Source organism: Chionomys nivalis, chromosome 26 (assembly GCF_950005125.1).
Source record: "Chionomys nivalis chromosome 26, mChiNiv1.1, whole genome shotgun sequence".
Taxonomy (NCBI): domain Eukaryota; kingdom Metazoa; phylum Chordata; class Mammalia; order Rodentia; family Cricetidae; genus Chionomys; species Chionomys nivalis.
In genome coordinates, this window is record NC_080111.1 from 21,873,833 (window position 1) to 21,894,686 (window position 20,854).

A 20,854-nucleotide genomic window follows, 5' to 3' on the forward strand; every position below is an offset into this window, starting at 1 on the left:
GTGACTGTGGTCTCCTTTATAAGAAGTGCTTCTTGCAGGAGCAGCTCAGTTCCCCCTTGCTGCCTGAATAAAGGTCTCACCTACCTATCCAATCACAGCAATGGCCTCTTCCCTATCGCATGGGCAATTAGCGATGCAAATAGATATAAGAGCTCATGGCTTCTGTTGTGACTGGGTACAACGACATTTAGCGCTGGCTTTTCTACTTTCAGTCTGTGGCAATATTTAAGATTGTGGTTTAATAGCACTGGAAAACATGGCTGGCTTTGCTAAATATTTAAGCTGCTAGCTGTTCTGTTGTCGTCTGTTTGTTCACTTGTTCTTTCATTAATTCAATCGAAGGGGCCATTGTGGGTGCCTGGGGGCATGATGTCTCACACACCTGTGTGAGCATGCCTGCGGCAGCCAGAGATTGGCATCAAGCATCTCCTCCAGTTCTCCACCTTAGTTTTGAGAACCGGAGTCTCCCTGAACCTGAAGCCCGCTGTTTGCCTAGACTGACTTGTACATCAAGTCCCCGAGAACTCCTTTCATTCCGGCCTCCCCATTCCTGGGATTACACACGTGTTCCTGCTGTGCCCTGCTTTTTAAGTAGGTAGTAGGGTTCTGAATTCAGATCCTTATATTTGAGCTTGAGACTTCTCAAACCTAAGCCCAGCTCAAACCTAAACCCCAGCTCCTATGATAGGCAATTTCTTTGTTCTGTTTGGCACCTGAATCTTGAGCACAAATCTTAAATAAATAAATAAATAAATAAATAAATAAAACTCACATTTCTTTCTTCTGTTAGTCTAGGTTACAAATACTATTACAGTCCCTGCTGTCAAATGCATGCTTAGGACGGTGCTAGTTCCCTTGCAAGGTTTTATCTAGGCTACACTTTAAGTCACCCAGGTTTGCCTCAGTTAGTATAGTTTATGAGGTCATGTGTGGACACATTTGTTTGTTGTGTGCTTTTGGAGAAAGGCTCATGCTATGTAACTGAGTCTGGCCTCATACTTGCCTTGGTCCTGCATTGATTGCAAGTCTTCTATTGATACCTGGCTCACAACTGAATTTTAGTCACTTACAAACTATATGAACAACAATGAAACCTAGAAGGGGCTTGTACCCTCTCGCTCCTGCCTGATCTCACTCCCTTTGCGAGAACCAGTGCTTCCTTTCAGCTGAGTCAGTTGGGAGTCTGTCTTCTACTTCCACATGTTACTACTCACAGAGCTTCGCTAACCCTAACAGAAATATTTTTCTAAGGGTGACCACCCCGAGTAGTAATGCGGTTTAGCTGGGGTGCCCCGAGGAATCTACACGTGGGCATGCCGGTCATCCTGCGAGGGGGCATACCTCACAGATTCAATTAATGCGCAGCTGCATCCAGTTCCTCCTGTTACCACAACACTATTAAGGCAAAATACTTTCCACAGGATCCTGCTCAGCGCGAAGTGGAGGAATTAGGCCGAGTGAATTATATTTCTAATAACACGGAGACCACACTTAGACCCACGCTGTGTGATTATTTCGACTGATGTTATCTTTCAAGCAGTGCAAATAAACATTTCACTTAGAAAAAGGAAAGCAGCAGAATGACTAGGGCTTTATTTGTTTGGCCAGGGTGACTTCACCTGACTTTCCTGGCTGCTCAGGTGGCGCCCACAGCTCAGAATGCAGGAAAGGGGCAGTTTCTGTGACAGTTCATCATTCTGAAACGGTCTAAGTTTCTCTTTCCCTCACCATTCTTCATTTTACCTGGTGCTTGCAGATTTATTTCCAAGTTACAGCAATAGTTTGGCCATTTGCCTGTTATAGAAACGTTAAGTTTCTGGACTATTTTTGCCTTGCTGCATATGCGCTATTTTGTCCAGAATATTTCCTTCCAGCAGTTACTAAAATGTTGAGAATTACAAATTCCAACTCTGTATAATTTATAAGAATATATAATTCTGACTTATCACAGATTTATAAAATCTCTCATATCCAAGGTGCTTATTTTGTACTTAGTTTTATGGAGATAGCACACAATATATATTTACCAACTGCATATCAAAAGCCATCTTATAATGTTTGAAACTGTATCCTGGAGAAGAACTCTGTCCTCAAAACTTAGCATCATACACATTCCTTACATTACGATGAAAAACGGATATAAAAGTTGTAAAAAGGTTAAATTATTTTCCCTAAGAGACTGTTCGACTAAAATATCATTTCTGTATTTGTTTGTCTTCAACATATTCCTACCTAACTATGTATGGGAAATTGTGATTTTGTGAACGTTAGTATCCACAGGTTGTAGCGCATAAGGGTAACAATGATGAGTTCTGTGCTCTGGCTTCAGTTTGGACTTCCTGGCTTCACGCTTCCCTTTCTATACCGCATTGCTGCCACCCAGTGGCGCTTCTAGGAACTAACGCTGAAATGCAGAGCCGGCCAAACTCCACATATTTTTGTGATTGTAAGAATTACCCTTTGCCCTTCCTTTTCAACCTTCCAAACTACCTCACATGCCCCCCTCTGCTCTCCTTCAAATTCATGACATCTTCAATTCATTGACTGTTACTACACCATATATATATATATATTCCGGTATATATATTCTGTTCAACCAGCATAGCGTCTGAATGTTTTCAGTCTCATCACATCTTTAAGATTTTTGAGAAATGGAGTGAAACTTGAAAGCTGTACAATGTGAACTTCAGAGCAAATTGCTCCGAAATAATAATAATAATAATAACTGGAAATAATACATTGTTAGTGTGCATTACATAAAACTATGTATACATCCAGATACATATGTATATGTACAGATACATATGTATGGATACAGCTACATATAAAAAACTCAATTTTAAAGATGTACTGAGAGGAACTAAATGCTTCATCTGAACATACAGGTAAATTCTTCACACTATGCTGTGTCCATATTGTGCCATCTCCGCTTCTGAGGAAGGTGTATTCTTTGACTCAAGCCAGGAGACTATTTCTAATCATATTGTCGATTCAGGCATCAACAGATGCACAGTGTCAATTTTCAGAGTGAACCGTGCTTAGACAAATCAGTTAAGTTTTACTCAACCAGTGTTACGGAAATCTTCCCCATCAGGACACATTTGAAACATACACAATCATACACGACTTCACAGAGATTGGCCAAAAATCGGAGTCTAAAAATGATGTGAGAAAATAGCGTGGAATAAAGTCCAGCTTCAACAGTTCCAAGTTTGTACAAGTTGACCTCTACCACAGTGTTTTGTGTGTGTCTGATGACGGTTAAATCAGGAAAGAATGAGGGGTCAAGTGCGCGTTCTCGGCTCTCCGGAGGGACTGGAAACCAGCTCTGCTGTCAGGTTTCATAGATGTCAGTCGAGGATAACGTGGGAAGAATGGAGCCAAGGGACCCTGGTATGCACTGTGCACTTTGTAATTTAGGTTGTTTTTATCGTGGCAAATTTATGTCGTTTTTATTTTGCATTGCACAGACATATTTTCCCTAGTTGAATAAAAATGTCAAGTAAACATAATATTTAATTTATTTGCCTTGTTCTTGACACGGCCATACGTGATAAGCAAGAGTAGTATCAACGAGAGGAGCATTTGTAACAAAATTAAACAAATTCAAATGGGGCTTTATGGTTTGTAAATTTGCATATTTTACCCTCAGTTGTTTAGGGATCTGTTTCTTTGGTCAAATGGGATAGGTTAGCAGGTGGAGGGGTTTGCAATCCGAAGCAACCATGCTGAGGAACGGAACTGCTGAGACTCATGGGAAGACAGAAGAGGAGAAATGAGGCCACAAACATGTCCTCGGCCCTCCACATGTATGCCAAATGTTGTGACTCACACATCCATCCATCACACATGTATATATAAAGTCAAAAATAAATACAATTTAAAAAATTGATATCTCTCTGAACAGGATATTATAATTACAATAGCTCCAAATTAATTACAAACCTAAACTATTGGCCTCAAGAAAACACCAAATTTTGCGTTTTAAAATATAACGATGACCCATCAGCACAGCGTTTGCCTGGCTGCATGAGACATTGGGTTCAATCATGAGCACCATGAAAAATAGATATATAATAAAATATATACTGCTGATTTATAATTTTATCCTACAGTTCTCACTTCTGCTAAACCATTTTGTGAAATCTTCTGTCTTGTTTGTTGAAATCTGAAATACTTTTCTTCAATTAAGAGCTTTCCAAACCCACAGGATTAGCTGTTGAAGGCCGTAAGAATTTTTCTTCCCAGCAGAATCCAGTTACTGGAAACTGTCACCTCAACAATTATCAGTTACCCAGAGTTCAAGTTTAATTTACAATAGGCAAGTCTCCAAAGAATAATGTAGATGAATCTATGAAGAAGGGAAGCCAGTAAAACTAAAATAAAAACTCTAGCTATTGAAACATGTGAGAATAGACGGTATCTGAGATGGATTTTATTAATCCACTCTGGGAACTCAAACTTTTGCTATTTAGCCTATCAAAATACTGGACTGAAAACCTTTAGGAAACTATACTACAGTGTTTTCCACAATCCACACACATGTTTAAACACAGAGTCCTTAAGAGCCCGCATTTCTACTTCTATAACATTAGGCAATAAATAAAGTCTGAATTCATGGTCATATGAATTGATTTCCTAAAACACAAGGATCTGAAAGGTACGTGCAGCCTGCACAGATTTGACGATCCATCCTGATGGCAGCCCGCCTGCAGAGGCAAGGAGCATCCCCGCTGACAATGCTGCCAGGCTGTATGGACAGGAGGAAGGCTCCCAGGTGGGAGAATGCCTATCCTTGGCTGGCCAGACGAGAGGCTCTGATGGGTGACCAGCCAGGAAGATTCTGATTTTCAAAAAAACCTGTTTGATGTCTCTTTTTTGGCTGTCCTATCTCAACAGTGTGGCAGCGATGAATACGATGGTGACCGTGCTTTCATCACGTGAGTACTCCAATTGGAAATAAAGTACTACTGTGAAGTCTTTACGAACTCATGAGCTGTGGAAGCCTCAGCTGTAGGGATGACACAGCCATGACTACACTATTGTCCAGAAGGCTGCAGAGAGTCTAACTTCCACAGTTCACTCTCCAAAGCAGGTCGCACGCCTTTCCTACATCAAGAACTCAAAAGGGCTAAAAGGAGCATCTTCCCAGATGAGCATATTTGGACACTTTATTCTACACGGCCGCAAACTCCAGTGCTACGGAGCCATGTATATGGCACATGTCTGCCTAAGTTAAACCCAAGGTCTCACAGAAACATTTGATTAATGCCTGTTGAATATGATCAAATAAACAATATAACAAGTGTTTCAGCATGCAGTTGTCATAGAGAGTCGACAGCCACCATCTTAAACAGGCTAATGCTCTCTCATGTACCCTGCAGATGCATGCACAGCACAGGCCCATGGATAGGGATTAGACTGGAGCCCTGCTGCCCGGTGTAATGATTCACCTTGTATTATTGGATTAGAAGGAAGACTTCTCAGTCCCTCTTTTGTTGTAGTAATTGTGGCTCTGCAGTTACCGGCCAGCTTCTCAGGCATGGATGGATCCACCTCCTACCTCTGCCCCCAAATGTAGTCTTTAACTAAATCTCTATTATCCTACTTATCTATAAGACTTGGAATCAGAGACTGGGGTGAAAACCTACTAGGCTCAGAGAGGTCAAGGTGTTTCAGAAAGAGAGCGTCTTTCCACTCAGCCAATCCAAAAGTGACCGCCACACTCAAAGTCCCTCCCTACTACTTCCTGTGCACCTCTCTATCCATCTTCCAGACTCCCTCTGACTCTCTGATTACTTTTTGTCCAGTAGTTTCTGGCTCTACCTTCTGACCCAAAGTTGGTTCTACTTAGTTAATGCAAATGCAGTACTGGGGTTCACAGTGTAATTGAATTTCCCACAACTCCCTTTTCTCTGAATACACTTACTGTACCTTATAATGTAGGACTAAGCTACAGCAACAATGGATTTCCAAAACATCTGTTGTCCTATTAAGACTATCACTAGCTGACTTCAGAAGGCAAGAGAGTGACTCAGACCTTCTTGGTTTTGGATATAATAAATTCTTCCTGAATAATAAAAAGTACTTTACCAGTGCTGATGATGCGCTGTTAAAGGAACCTGTGTATTGGACAGATGAGAGTTAAAAATACCATCAACACAAATGACATGACCTTCAGAAGAAGAGACATGAAGGAGTGCAAACAGTATTTTTACTAAAAGCTCCGATCACAAGGGAACATTGAACGGCATCCACTTCATGAGTTAGAAGTCTACTGAACGTTTTCTGCTATCTGTGATGATATCCTATTCTAGAAGTGTATTCAGTATGCACATACACGCCAATACTCTTAAAAACTGAGAAACTACTATGAGTCGAACACTCTGTGATTGGCTATGAAATCCTTAGTAGACTTATGAATTTATATCACCTTACTTCACACAGCTTCTAGGATAAATAAAGGCTCAGGCAACATCAGGGTATAATGCAAGTGGTCATCGGGGGTCATGGAAGTGAAACAGAAGGAAGGGGCCTTTAACACACAGCAAAGGACACTGAGGTGACGAGATCATTTGAGAGAAGCTGGCAGAGGTCCCTCTGAGGACAATATATGAAGCAGAGCTTTTGTCTAAGCAGTCATGGAAACAGCAGGACCAATACCACTCATAGCAATGTTTTAACTATGAAAGATTCTTGGATGACAGGATATAACTAAGCTTAAAACATAGTTCAAGTGCACTTTATATATCTAAAGTTTATGTGTTATATTATATATTTGGTACCTGAGTGAGTATTTGGTATAAGATTTATTTATACATTAAGTTACAATCTAAAACTTGCAAAGGTGATATTCCTCAAATCTGAACAAAATGTAGCCAGGTATTTTATTAGAGTAGAGAATAAGCGGCCAATACTAATTTTATTTTGAGAGAAATAAATGAGAAACAAATGATTTCAGACACAAAAATATACACACATACCCAAACACGCACACCCTGCACATAACATCCCATTGAAATTGATAACTCCTCCATGGGGCAGGCCAGTATGTCATCGTTTCAACTATAACCTGACTCTGGCATAAACCACGCTGCGATCTATAAACAAAGGTATATGGTTTTTATTCCAAAGCTTAACTCTTAGAACTGGCTGAAAGTGCAAAAATATCCAAGATAAAAGATTTTAGAAGCAATGTAACTGGCAAATGACATTCAATATTTTATAAGCTAAACAGCCTTAATTACTTATGTCAGAACAATTCCTTACAGAGGCTATAATTTTGCCTGATGGAGAAGGAAGGCGCGAAGAAAGTCGGGAATGAAGTGAATTATTTCCTGCGCATTTTTTCTGTCAGTTAAAAAAGATTATTTTTTTTTAAACTCTAAAACCTCAATGCATATTGAGACACCTGGGACATGGTTTAGACTTTTACAGATGGCAGAAAGCATCTTTCTGTTCAGATGCAGCAGTGATGCAGGAAAGAGCTCTCCTCACATTTACAAGTGAACTGCTGAAAAAACTGCAACAATGGATATTCTGACATTAGCTGAACATTCCTTACTGTAAAAATGATTTCACGTGCATGTTTTAATATTTTTAGATACTTCAAAAATGTTTGCTATATTAATTTTGATTGCCTTCTTTATAAGATTAAATTCTGAAAATCCAGTGAACCAAGAGAGAATTCTTTTCTACCTGCAGAGGCAGTCTGAAGGGTGCATTGCCAATCAAACCATCGTTGCCATCCCAGAGAAAAGCAAATATGTTTGATTTTCCTAGTCCTGGGAATTATCTTTCAACTGTGCGTCTGGCTTTCCTCTCCCTGCTCATTTGTTTGTTCTCGTCGGTGGAGCTCATTCTAGTTTTGGCACCATTTTTAAGGAGGGCTCACACACATGGGTGAGCCCAAAGGAATGTCACTTCTGCAGGTAAAGATTAGAAAGTAAATGTGTTTTAATTTGGAACAGCTGCTCCTGGAGATTAACGTGGATTTGGTTTTAAATCTCTGCCTATCTCTAATCAGGTAGATTGATTCCCAAGAGTAGGACATTCCTTAAAAAGAACCCAAACATTTTGTTCTAATTCTCAAAGCTTTTGGCTTCATTCAGCTGTGCTGTTACCCAGAGACACATCCGTCAGTGGTCCAGACAATCCCATCACACCTACCTGGGCTGCCGTGAATGACTTCTGAGTCATCGCAATGGGAAAGGAATTTAAATGAAGCATTCACTGGCCATATTAATGCTACAAGAGGCTCAGAAGAAAAGAACAATTAAGATGGTAGTTCTTGGGATTCTTTTTTAAAGATTACAATACTTTAAGACCTTGTAGCATTTATATATTTAATTTTGTATGATTGTGGTAAAAGCGCACTGCACGAGACACACCCTCAGCTCCCTTTTAGGCAGACATACTTCCAGCTGATGTTTGAGCGGCCGTGTGGAAACATTACAAGTGCAGCCTCTGCCATTACTAAGCAAGTTCCCTCAGCTTCTACCATCTTTCCATCCCCTCTTTCACAATCCTCCCTTAGGAAACAGAAGGGTAAAAAGGATGCAATTATATTATAATCTCCAAAACTCAAAGGAGTAATAAAAACATATCTAACTCAAAAACAAATTTTTTTACAGTTATAGTGCTGCAATGTACCTCCATGGAGTCAGGCTGCAAAACTTTAACTGGGTGCCCACACAGTGAAAATGAGATTGGTATCCACGCCTTTTTCCAGTCCCTGCAACTTCGTGGTTGTGTGAGCCTGATCACTGCAGATTTCTCATGTATGTGCAAACATATAATATGCACTTATTTGCATGTGTGTCTGTGAAGAGTTAGTTCACTAAGCATGATGTCAAGTTAACCAATGTTCTATACTACAGACTTCCCTTTGGTTGAGGCTAACAAGCACTTCCTAGAATGTATGTGGCATGGTTTCCTTATCCATTTGCCAGAGGGTGACTTGTCATTATAGCCTATGCTTTAAATACGTGCAATCAACAAAGAAATGGCTTCTTTAAATTTTGTTTCGTGGATTTCCTCATCGCACCTCCTCTCTTCCATTCTTCTTGAGTTGTTCCCGTTTCTTCTACAGTTCATGTTTTCTCGTTCTTTATTTATAATTCACACACACACACACACACACACACACACACACACACACACACATCTATGTTTATAAATACAGCCAGGGAAAACAATTTAATCTTGCTCGTATGTGTTTAGGGTCGGCCTCTGAAATTGCCTAACCTCACATGGACTCATACCTGGAGAAGACTGATTGTCTCTCTACAAGCCTGTAGTTCTCTCTAACAGATGCAAAAAAACAAAACAAACAAACAAAAAAACCTCACATACATGCATTAAATAGCTATAAAACACTCGACTGGAGCTACTACGGGGCCAAATCTTCCCAAAGAGAAATCAAAATCCAGTAAATCACACCTGTAGCCGCAGCTACCTGAGGCTGAAGATAGATGTAGTCTTCATTAGGGTCAATGTATAATTTTTTAAACACAAGAAAGACATTATATCTTCCCCCATGACTTTTAAGATGATCCCTTAGCATTTTAGGAAAATAGATTGAAAATCGGTGTCTATTATAAATATGGGGTGTCAGTACATGTAAACTCTCAGTAAGACGAAGCAGTTCTAGTCTTAACAGGTCTAGTAACATAATAATACTCTCTGCACAGCATAACCTCATAACTACACTGCGTGTCTCCTGTAGGACCACAAACACGGAAATGGAATATTACAATCGTAAAATGCCAATCTTTGTATTTTACGTGGCTTTTGGGATAGCATTCTTTAAACTATTATGCCAACCAAGGAGTTTATCTTCAGCCTCCCTGTGAGCTCCTTCTCAAGCAGGCTGTGTCTGACTGCTGTTGTGAACGGTTTTCACATCTATCTAAAATAACACGGCAGAAATGTCTTGGTGTTTTTAGAATATTGAGTCTTCCTCCAATTCTAATGATTAGGAGACATGAAGCTTCATCCAGGAAAGTTTTATTTCCCCATACTCTTTTTTTTTTTTTTTTTTTTTTTTTTTTTTTGGTTTTTTGAGACAGGGTTTCTCTGTGGCTTTGGAGCCTGTCCTGGAACTAGCTCTTGTAGACCAGGCTGGTCTTGAACTCACAGAGATTCACCTGCCTCTGCCTCCCGAGTGCTGGGATTAAAGTTCCTTGTTTCTTTTTTTGTGATATGAGAATCCACTGGGACCTATAAATCTACACTATCCGGCTAATGCATTTGTGACTTGGTGCTTGGCCACCTGACAAACGCTTCATTTCACCATCAATGTGTTAATGTTATAACTACAACTAACATTTTGGAGAAAAATTCGCTTCACCACCATTGTGGGTTATCTGTATGAAAATCATCTACACGCTAAAATGAAAACACTAGCCAACAACACTCACTTTTTTGTCTTTATTGTATTTGGCAAATATCTCCTGGGCTCGCTCTTCTCCTCCATCTGTGAATAACATGATGATCTTGTTGCAATTGGCTCTGGAAACATTATACTGTTAAAAATACATATATATGCAAATTATCCACAATGAAAATTAGGAAAAAGAAAACCAATGTCAAAAAAAGCATGCTCATATTACACCCTACAAACAAAATGTCTGCTCAGTAGTATGTTCTAAAATCAGGCTGTGAATCAGGCCAATGTTAGCTCTCAGTGCCTAGATAGCCAAACCTGCCACCAAATGTCACTGTCAGAGACACCTCCCCAGACCATTGTGTTTTAAACTATAATACACTCCAGGTTATATTTTCTCCATATTACTTGACTTTCATTTGTATTCAACCAGCATTTGTTTGTTTAGTGTTAGTTTTTCCTAAAGGAATACAAGCCCCGCAAAAGTAAGACAATGTGATATTTAGACAGCACCCGGTACACAATACTTCCCTGGGCGCTGAGGAGTGTTTGGAGTTTGCATGAATAAAGGATTTTTCTACAAACCTTTATCATTTTATACCAGAAGCAAACAAACAACATGCACGTGACCTGATTAACGCTTTTCACATTAACCTTTTCCATTTCATTTCCAAATAGCCTTCCTGTTCTCCCCTCCCTGCTTGCCCTATTTCTGTTGCCTTACATGTTGGGATGACAGGTTGGTGAGGAGTCCCTCATCCGGTGCTCCCCAGGGCTCCTCCATAAATGCTATCACCTCCTCCCTGAGCATCCTTCCCCGCCTCTGTCCTCTCCTGACCTGTCACACAGATTCTAATCCTGCAAGACTCGATTCCAGCAATAAATCCTCTTAGCCTTTAAGGTCTTTCGAAGATCTGAGCATAGAATAATGAATTAGCTTCAGAGGGCCATTAAAACGAACACTTTAATTTAGCAAGCCGGACTTCTCGGAGGTATCAAATTAGACTCTGAGCTTTTCGACTATTATGGAATGTGTTTGCTTAAATGATGAGAAAAATGGATCGCACTACCTTCTGAATGCTCAGCTTCTTTGAAAATGTCAACCTTCTAGCTTGCTGCTAACTAAAAGAAGTCTAATTTGAGCCTTCCATGTAATTTAAGAGAAGTATAATGGGAACCTGGCGCATAATTTAAAAACTTCTAAAGGCCTCCTAAAGCAGCGCAATAACTTAATTCTAGTCCCGGATTCCATTCAAATCCGTCACTCACTCAAAGTACTACCATTTCGATATGAAATCATTATAAAGTTAGTGAGAAAATATACACCATGTTCTTCTAGCCATGTCTTCTAATGTCACTGTGGAATTTGATACAATTCAAGTAGGCAATCTTCCGAAGTCCTTGAGAACCTCCTGTAATTGAGATCATCAGCCTTGGCCTTCAAATGAGCAATTGTTTTTTAATATCAATAATCCCTATGTACTGCTGTAGCCTACCGAAGGCCCACACTCTTATTCTCCAAGGATGATAAAGCCCATCTTTGGTACAAACATTAATGAAGGCATTTTCCTTTATTGGCAACAAGATCTGCCTTCGCATTATTTCGGCACATCAACAAGCCCATACGGACACCGACAGGAAAAGCTTCTAATGAAGAGCTGGGAACCCAAGTATTGACTAACAATCTGTCACCTTCCACCATGGCTCTTACCTTTGGACATAATCTGTCTGCAAATTTAATGATGATCAGTGACTTTTATCAGAACTCCTGAAAACAGACAAAATACAACGGCTTCTTATCGACACTTACATTAAGCAGCTGCTCAAACGCAAAGCTGAAGCCCTTCTTATAATCCGTTATCCCTTTGGCGGTGATGTTGTTCACGGCGTCTTTCAACACCTTCTTGTTTCTCACGTTCGCCTGAACCAGGTGCTGGAAGCAGCTGACATCCTGAGCATTGCTGTTAAACTGCAAAGAATGAAAAGAAAATGTATAAGTGAACACTGAAATCAGTCATACCATTTTCATCAAATCCCAGCTTCATACACCTCAGGCTCCTTGCGTGCTTTCCTTAAAGAAAAAAAAAAAGGCAGAAGTAACAAACTGAACAAAGCAGCAATCTTCACTTACTATAACTCGGAGTATTCACCTTCATAAACCCTAAAAAAGTTTCACCTGTTTCTAAATTTGGGATTTGATTTCAGTGGGGAACTTTTCAATTCTCACATATTAAGAATCCAGAAGTGATGTGCTTGCTCAGGACAGAGAGAGAAAGTAGGTATTTTTAACTGTAACTCATCAGAAAGAATTTCTTAGAAAAAGGATGTAAGGAATGAGATGAGCAGACGCTATTTTGAAATAGTCTTTCCTGGGGAACGAAACACAGAAAGAATTCTAAGAAAGCTGAGGACAATGGAGGCCTTTTAGGAAAATTGCTCCTCGGTGATCACATGCTAAGAATGCCGGAGAACCACCCAGGCGGTACGTTGGACAAACAGACCATTATAAGTACAGGTGGGCCATGGAAGGAGAAACACCAAAGCCAGTGATGCTCGCCTAGAACGGAGCGATGACATTGTCATCCGGGTAACTTCTCTAGTTCTAGGAGAAGTGCTCACAGGGGCGCACTTGGTGTTTCCAAAAGACGAAAACGCAGAGAAGAACGCAATAAGATCCAGGATGCGAAAATGAGAACTGTCCCATTGTTCACTAAATCTTTAATCTGAGCAGGATTTCCATGGGGTCCAGAGATGTGCAGAATGAAAAGAATGGGTGATCTTGAGAGAAGAGAGGGGGCTAGACAGATAAATTGAAAAAGGATATTTGCAGATAAAAACACAATTCAATAAGTTAATGCATGCATTACAAACGATTAAATATTATATAAATATAGTATGGTATTCTTCTTTTTCTAGACATAATTATAAGATTATAAGACGCAGTACAATATTCATCTTCCAAGTAAACATGTAGTAGCAATCAAGAATCACAACACATAACCATGCATTCAGACATAGAGCAAATTTCACACATACAAAAATATACTTATGTCACATATTTGTAAGCAAACGCTTACGGAGTGTCTACTATCAGCTAAAATAGTAATCACTTCCTCTTTGCAAATTTCCTACAAGACAGGCATTCATTTTGTCCTCATGTGATCCTTGAAAAAATTCACACACAAATGCTAAATTACTCGTCCGTAAGTGTGTAGTGTGAGAGACCTTGGGATGCTCAGCCCTAACTGGTATGTCTCCAACAAATCCCTCCCCTTAGGGCTCAGGGAACCCTGCAGAAGAGGAGGCAGAAAGAATGTAGGAGCCAGAGGGCTTGCAGGACATGAAGAAAGCAAGGCCTTCGAAACACAGAACGACCACCACACATATGAACTCCCAGGGTCCTAGAGCTGAGAGGAGAGGTGGACGCGGGCTGCTCTCTAACCCAGATGCCGTCTGCAAATGAAGTTCTGTGTGAGTGAGTCTCACTGTGGAAACAAACTAAGGGTAGGCCACACCACGTGCCTAGAAATGGATCGCCAGAACCAAACGAACTCAGTGGCGTCTTTAGGAAACTCTTAGTCTCTTAATGCTGCATCAAGGAATTTCTTATTTCATTTATTTATTTATTTATTTATTTATTTATTTATTTATTTATTTTTTACCTAACAGGACCTTTGAGCATATAACACAGCTTCTGGTTTTGTGTTTGTATGGGATCCCTGTGTGTGCAAACGTGTGTGTTTCTGTGTCTGTGTTTCTTGTGCTTTTTCTTTGACTTTTGCTCCTATTCTTTTTTGTCCTCTTTTGATTTGCTTGTTTCTATTCTAATTATCTTATTTTTTTATTATTCATTAGATGCTGTTTGTTTTCTAACGAGAAACTGAAAGAGTATGGCTCTGGATGGGGGGGGTGTGGGGGAGGAATTAGGAGGAGTTGGGAGGATTGTAATTCAAATCTATTGTATGAAAAACATCTATTTTAAAATAATCTGTCCCTAGACACACAACTAATAAGCGGTGAGAGTCAGGATGCCAATTTGCAGGGCCTTCAGCAGCTTACCCTGCCTCTCAGCGTATACACCGGGATAAACTATGCTAAGTTCTAGGAAGCACCCAGGATCGCGCTCTAGAACGCACTTGGGGAACAGTTTCTAACTCGGAAAGTAAACAGTGGGAGAAGTTCTCTCAAGAAACTTCTGAGGGGCATATATTTCAGAGACATGTTAAAGAGAAGAGCGTGAAGAAAGAACATTCCCGGCGAACAGAACATGTGTGGTATCCTTGATTTAGGGTGTGGGGAGCTGCTCAAGGGTTTGAAGAGCTATTTATTTGTCATACATGAGGACCAAAGACACCAGGTCAGAGAAGGCAGCTGGCGTTAGACACCATGGCATCTTTGAGAGACAAAGAGGAAGTAGGAATTCACTATGTCAAATGTTAAGTGGCTGCAAGGTTTTATGCCAAATGCAGAACAATTTTTGGAATATTTAGGAGGTCAGGCTGGCCCCCTCTTAATAGAACTCCAAAGTGCACACGCAGAGGCTACTGAAGCCATCCAGTTGACTGTTCTTATGCTATTCAGGGGACTGGTTAGAAGGGGAAAGGCTGAGCGAGCCTCTGTTTGGGAGAAAGGAGCAACAGATGGATTCCACGCGGGGAGGAGTCCAGATACGCATCTCGAGCGGCCGCCAGGTTTCTGACATGCCTCTGAACAGTCTGCAGGACGTCTGCTGGAGGACACGTCGTCGGGAACTGGGGAGAAAAACAAGGTTCACCTCAAGGTGAGATTTCAGCCAGTGTGAGACACAGGAGTGGGGGTGCCAAGAACCGATAACATCTGAAGCTGGAGGCTTGAAAGTGGTCCTGGCTAAAGATTAAAAAAGGGGGAAAAAGCTTTACCACAGACATTTGGCCTACAGCCAGGCGAATCACAGTGAAGTAGAGCAGGAATCCCCAAAAATCCTAAGACTGAGTTCCCATAGAAATAGAGGGGGCGGGCACATCATTGAAGGGGAGCAGGGGAGGAGGGAGACAGGGAAAGGAAGGGAGGAAGGCTGAAGGGAAGTCGTGAGGAGGAAGGCCATGAGGCCTGGAAACAGCCCACTGAGGTTAGCCTGCGCAGAGGCACTGCCAGTTAAAAAACAGCAGAGTGTTCAGGGCAAATCCTCACTGTACCCTGGTGGCGTGGTACTCACAGAGTGTACTTGGTTGACCTAGGAATAATTCTTTAAAGCCAAGTGCCATGGGGGCACGAGGAGACTGGGGCGAAGATAGAGGGAAGAAGAGATGACAGACAGAACACAAAACCTGGAGGAAGATGGGAAATACAACCTGCGTAGAACAGGGAGGAAAGTGAGCTGGAGAGACACCCCCACTTTTTTCCTTCCAGGAAGCAGAATGGTGCAGGCACAGGAACAAGCTGCAGCAGTTCAGGTCTGCAGAGGTAATTGCTGCTACCTAGACGTCTAACATCTTTCAGGAACACAAGGAAGGTCTGGGAAAAACAGAGATGAAACAGGAAGCCAAATGTCCCAACAAGAGAAATAATTCAAGTGGGTTCTCATTTGTATTTTGAAGAATGTTTTCAGGCAGGCATGGCAGATGGATAGTAAACTTCCTATGTATTTGTTTATCATTTTCTACAGACTCAAATGTCAACAACCAAGCCTATAGTCTATAGGACCAACCCCACACCACTGTCCATCACCTAAGGCTATTCCTCTGTCATTTGACGCAAGCTTTAGCCCAGGATTTCCATTATGTCAATGAAAGAAGGTGAGAAGACTTGCATTAGTCACCAAGATACAAACAGTTTGTTAATACATCAATAGCCAATATCTGAGTTTAGAAAAACAGAACTAGTCCCAGGAATTATTTTGCAGACAATGAGTGCAGGATAATGTATGGCCTTCCTTTGCCCTTGACCCGCTTCTAAGGCAAAAAAGTGAAGCATCTCATTAAGTTTAATACAAAACAAGTGAATGTAAATTCAATTCATTAAGTGCAAAGTTAGTGGTGTATACAGAAATCTTACAATTGCACTCAAAATAAAACTCATAAATAATGCAGACAAAGGAATTACTTGCAATATATAATTCCCTATAGCTAATCTTACTCTCCCAGGAAAGCAATGATAAATTTTAAGGAGTCTGAATTGGATAGGATTATATTTCAGATATCCTAGACTTATCTGCTTTATATATATGTATGTGTGTATGTATACATATGGCAAACAAGCATACGTGCAAATATATACATACAGCAGTTCATTCCAGGCCACCCAGACCCAAAATAATCACACAGAAACTATATTACTTGCAACACTACTTTGCCAATGATTCTAGCATATTTTTAGCTAGCTCTTACATCATAAATTAGCCCATTTCTGTTATTTTGTATTTTACCAAAAGGCTTGTAGTTTACTGGTAAAGTTCCAGGGCATCTTTCTCTTCCGACAGCTACATGGCAACTCCCGCCTTCTTTCCTCCTCTATCTGTTTGGAATTCCAGCCTTACTCTATTCTGCCCTGTCACAGGTCAAAGCACCTTTATTCATTAACCAATAAAAGTCATACATATACAGAAGGACTTCGCACACCAAGTTCTCGGTAAGACATACCCAGGTATTAATTCAAGGCTGAATATTAAAACATTAGATCAAAGCTATGAGAATAGCTTTATAAATTTTGTGACTGTTCATGGCGACTGAGAAGATACATTTAAGGCCCCTGATTTTATCTATTAAGAGAATATTTGAACACTGCATAGTCAGAAATCCAAAGCCATAACTCATGAATTTCTTCTCTGTCCCAGGAAGTTAAACTGTGCAGGTCTTTGATGATAAGCAATGGAAGCTTGTGGAGCCTGCTGAGCCAGGAAGCCAGTGGGTGAACTGAAGCATTAACATTAGAAAGTGCCCCACGGCTTCTACTCCTTCCTCTCTCTGAGACCCTGTTCCCCTTCCCACAGCTGTCCTCAGCCAGTCCCCAACACTTCTCCCTTCTTCTCTCAGTTGCTCTTAGTAGAATTCTTTCCTCAAGACCATGTTTTGTTAGAAGGTCCCTCTCCCCCACACTGAGAATGGCTTTATAGACCTTCTGCAGGGCCGAAGAAAATGCGCCTTTACCACCTCTGCCTCTCTAGTTCTGGGCATTGAAAAACTCACTGAATGGAGCCGTCAATCCCCTTCATGCTTTGCATGTGGGGCTAAGGAAATGAGAGGTTGGTGTGGAATATTCACCAGTAATTGAGCCCAGAACTTGAAAGGAGGGAATAGCACGCTGGCTCTGCAGTCTTCCCTGCACTTCTACACCAGCGAATGTAAAAACACTCTGGGAAAACGCTTGAATGAGAACAAGCAAGCCTTCTGCTCGGAATCGGGCACAACTTAGATGCTAAGTTATCTGTAACAACATCATTTAAAGATTATTAGCAAAACATAATACTGTGGTCCACACTGGAACCAGACTATATTCCTAAATAGGGACCATTCAGGCAAAACATCCTCAGTGTTAGAGAGATTTAGGCACAGCTCACGAGTGAGATGACAAGCGTGTCTAAGTGTGGCGTTAGTCTGAAGCGTGTGCGAGAGGAGCACAACTGTTCATGTCAGTGCTCTAAACCCTTCCTAGACAGGCTCATGCTCCAGGACATATCTGCAGCGTCTCAGATCGGTTACGGCAAGCTTGTTGTTGGGTTTGTTTGGCTTTGTTTTGGTTTTCTCGTTTGTTCTTTCAAAGGCAGTAGTTGCCTTTGTCTTGGCATCCTTGGCCATCCTGTCCTTCTGATACAATGAAATGCTGTTACTCTTCAGCACAGCATCACGTTGGAGCCGCATCCGAGGAATGTCAGCACAGCATCACCACAGCATCACGCTGGAGCCGCATCCGAAGAGAGTCAGAACAGCATCACGGCATCGGAATAAAGTCAGCACAGCATCACGTTGGAGCAGCTTGTGAAGAATGTAAGAATGTAAGAACTGCATCACATCGGAGCTGCATCGGAAGAATGTCAGCACAGCATCAAGTTGGGGTCGGAGCTGCATCCGAAGCTTCCAGAAACTGCCTTCAGAGCTAAGTACGTCAGTTGCAGTACCATCACTCCATGGAACACATGCCTTCCTCGGACACAAGAACCTCAAATTCTAAGATTTAAGCTAAACACATCGGAAAGATGCTGGCCTCATCTTGGAACCTCACAAAACTTAGTTTTGACCTCTTCCTTCCATGGAAGAGATTCTCCTCTACAGACTCAAAGCTGGAGCATGCTTTATACACAGCTAATTCATTCATCACTTTGTAACAGGCCAGATGGGTATAATTCGTAACCCCTTGGATTTTGAATAATTGTTCAATAGCTAAATTATTGCTTATAATAGGCATAAATGTCTGGAACTCTATCTGAATAACTCAAAAGCAGGCCACTTTGTTTGAGATATAGAAAATATTTTTAAAAAAATTTAATTTATTCATGTAAGATAACTACAATAAATAATAGGTAACGGATTTATACCAGTTATTTAGTTCAAACCCACAACCTAAATAACCATCTTCATAAAAAGAAGTTATAGTAAAAATGTTGCTATTCAGATCTTAACCACCAGATGGCAATGTAGGAAAAGAAAAGGAAAGGGCACAGAGCCTACCTTCAAAATCTTGGTCTTAACAGCTTTATGTACTGATCTGATTGCTGTAGAAAACAACTTTAAATTCCACTTTAACTGCTACATTATTTTAAGTTAAAATTTATGTCAAAACAAAATTGTTTTAGAACCATGAAGAGCTAGCCGGTACCGTCTCAGTTTAGAACCACGAAGAGCTGGCCGGTACTGTCTCAGTGCAGACAGAGGCACATTCAAGAGGGACAGCAAAGAACTGCTAATGCCTGGGCCTCTGACCACGCCTGCGGGTTTGTCCTGGGTAGAGGCTGGTAATAAAATGAAAACCATGTTTGCAACATGGGTACAACTGTGAGCTACCTTCCAGCACTTCCAATAAAACGTGCAGGATTTACACTAAAAGCAGACTAATTATAGGCATGCCTGGGATATATTCAGAGGAACTGAGATGCAGAATAAATCTCCATTGGAATGGAAAGTAGACGTAGGCAAAGGCAAATGCGCCATCTTTTTTAACTAACAGGGCAAAAGTCTGAGTGGTGGTTTTGTCTGCACTTGGGCAATTGCTCTGCCACTGACCAGCGAGCCACACCCCATCCCTGAAAGTTACTTTTAAATTTGAAAGTATAAAATTATCGATTTAGCATTTTATCAAAGTATTTTAAAGAGATGAAATATACATCAATAACATACTCATTTATAATCTTTACGGATGTTTCATGGAGTTTTTCTTTATTTTCTTAGTATTTACCAATGGTGCAATTTATATGTCTCCATACCAAGTGGTTCCAATCTGTCTTTTGAATAGGAAATTTATACTTTTATTAAATTCTTCTTATTTGATGATCACAGTTTTTTTCTAAAAATTTTAACTATATTCTTATAACATTATCTTTCACTCTTACTATACCATAAATTTACTACTTTTTTACATTAATAATAAGATGCTTATTCTACATATAATTGAGAATTATGTGTGCCAGGCTGAACATGCATCATGTCTCAGAACCATCAGCAAGCTGCCGTGAGCTTTAGTTGGCTCTTCTTGGACAGCTATGAAGACTGAGCTTATGAGAGGTAGAGAGCGCTCAAAGTCACACAGTCACCCAGAGTCACTTCAGGTCAACACCACTTGACATGTCTCCAAGTCTGAATTGGTGTATTTTAACAAGAAAAACCACACCGTCACAATGCCTTTGTTCCACGTCTGTCTTCCAGGTGAACACTGCCTAAATCTAGTAGCTAAGCTGGCAGTTAGGCCTGTGTGTTTTCTAAGGAGAAGGGAGGAAGGCTTGGAGCTGCATTGGTGAGGGAGGGGCAAGGGAGTATGTAGGTGGAAGAACCATGATTACAATATACAGTATTCAATAAAATTTTTTATAAAAAAATTAAGACTTTCACTTAATCTATTTTTATTCCAAGTAGAAATAGTTACTCAGTCTTAGGTTTTGTAGCTTTAGCTCAGGTTCTGAGCTGATTACGCTTGTGTGGGTCCCAGTGATGAGGAGATGCCAAAAACATCTTCACTCCCAACAGTTCTTGTACTCCATTGCTCAAGGTCCTCAGTTGCCACTACTGTCCCAACAGGGCCTGCTGGCTCCATGGTTCCCTGGTCCATTGTATAAAACAGAATCACATGAATAAAGGACTTTCTACTATTTAATTCAATCTAGAAAAGTCAGGTTTCTCCCAGGCCCAATCTCTAATGATCATGGCAGGCCCACGTGACTCCATTAGCTCCTGTGAGTTTTCATCATGGTTTTCTGAATCAAAGGACTGCACTAGATCACCCTGAAAACCCCTCCAGTTCTTATTTATTAATATTTTAATAAATAGATTTTCATTTGAAAAC

The 20,854-nt window shown here is 40.7% G+C and overlaps 1 protein-coding gene across 6 annotated transcripts in view; it reads right to left on the reverse strand.

Moving 5' to 3' along the window:
- The window catches only part of Cacna2d1 (calcium voltage-gated channel auxiliary subunit alpha2delta 1), a 422,605-nt gene that overhangs the window by 65,445 nt on the left and 336,306 nt on the right, over positions 1–20,854 (reverse strand). For all 6 annotated transcript variants that reach the window (XM_057758274.1, XM_057758278.1, XM_057758273.1 and 3 more), the window contains exons 11-12: positions 12,198–12,356; positions 10,422–10,526 (exon numbers count right to left, since the gene is read on the reverse strand). In XM_057758274.1, coding sequence (XP_057614257.1) covers positions 10,422–10,526; positions 12,198–12,356 — 264 coding nt within the window. The remainder of the gene's footprint in view (positions 1–10,421; positions 10,527–12,197; positions 12,357–20,854) is intronic.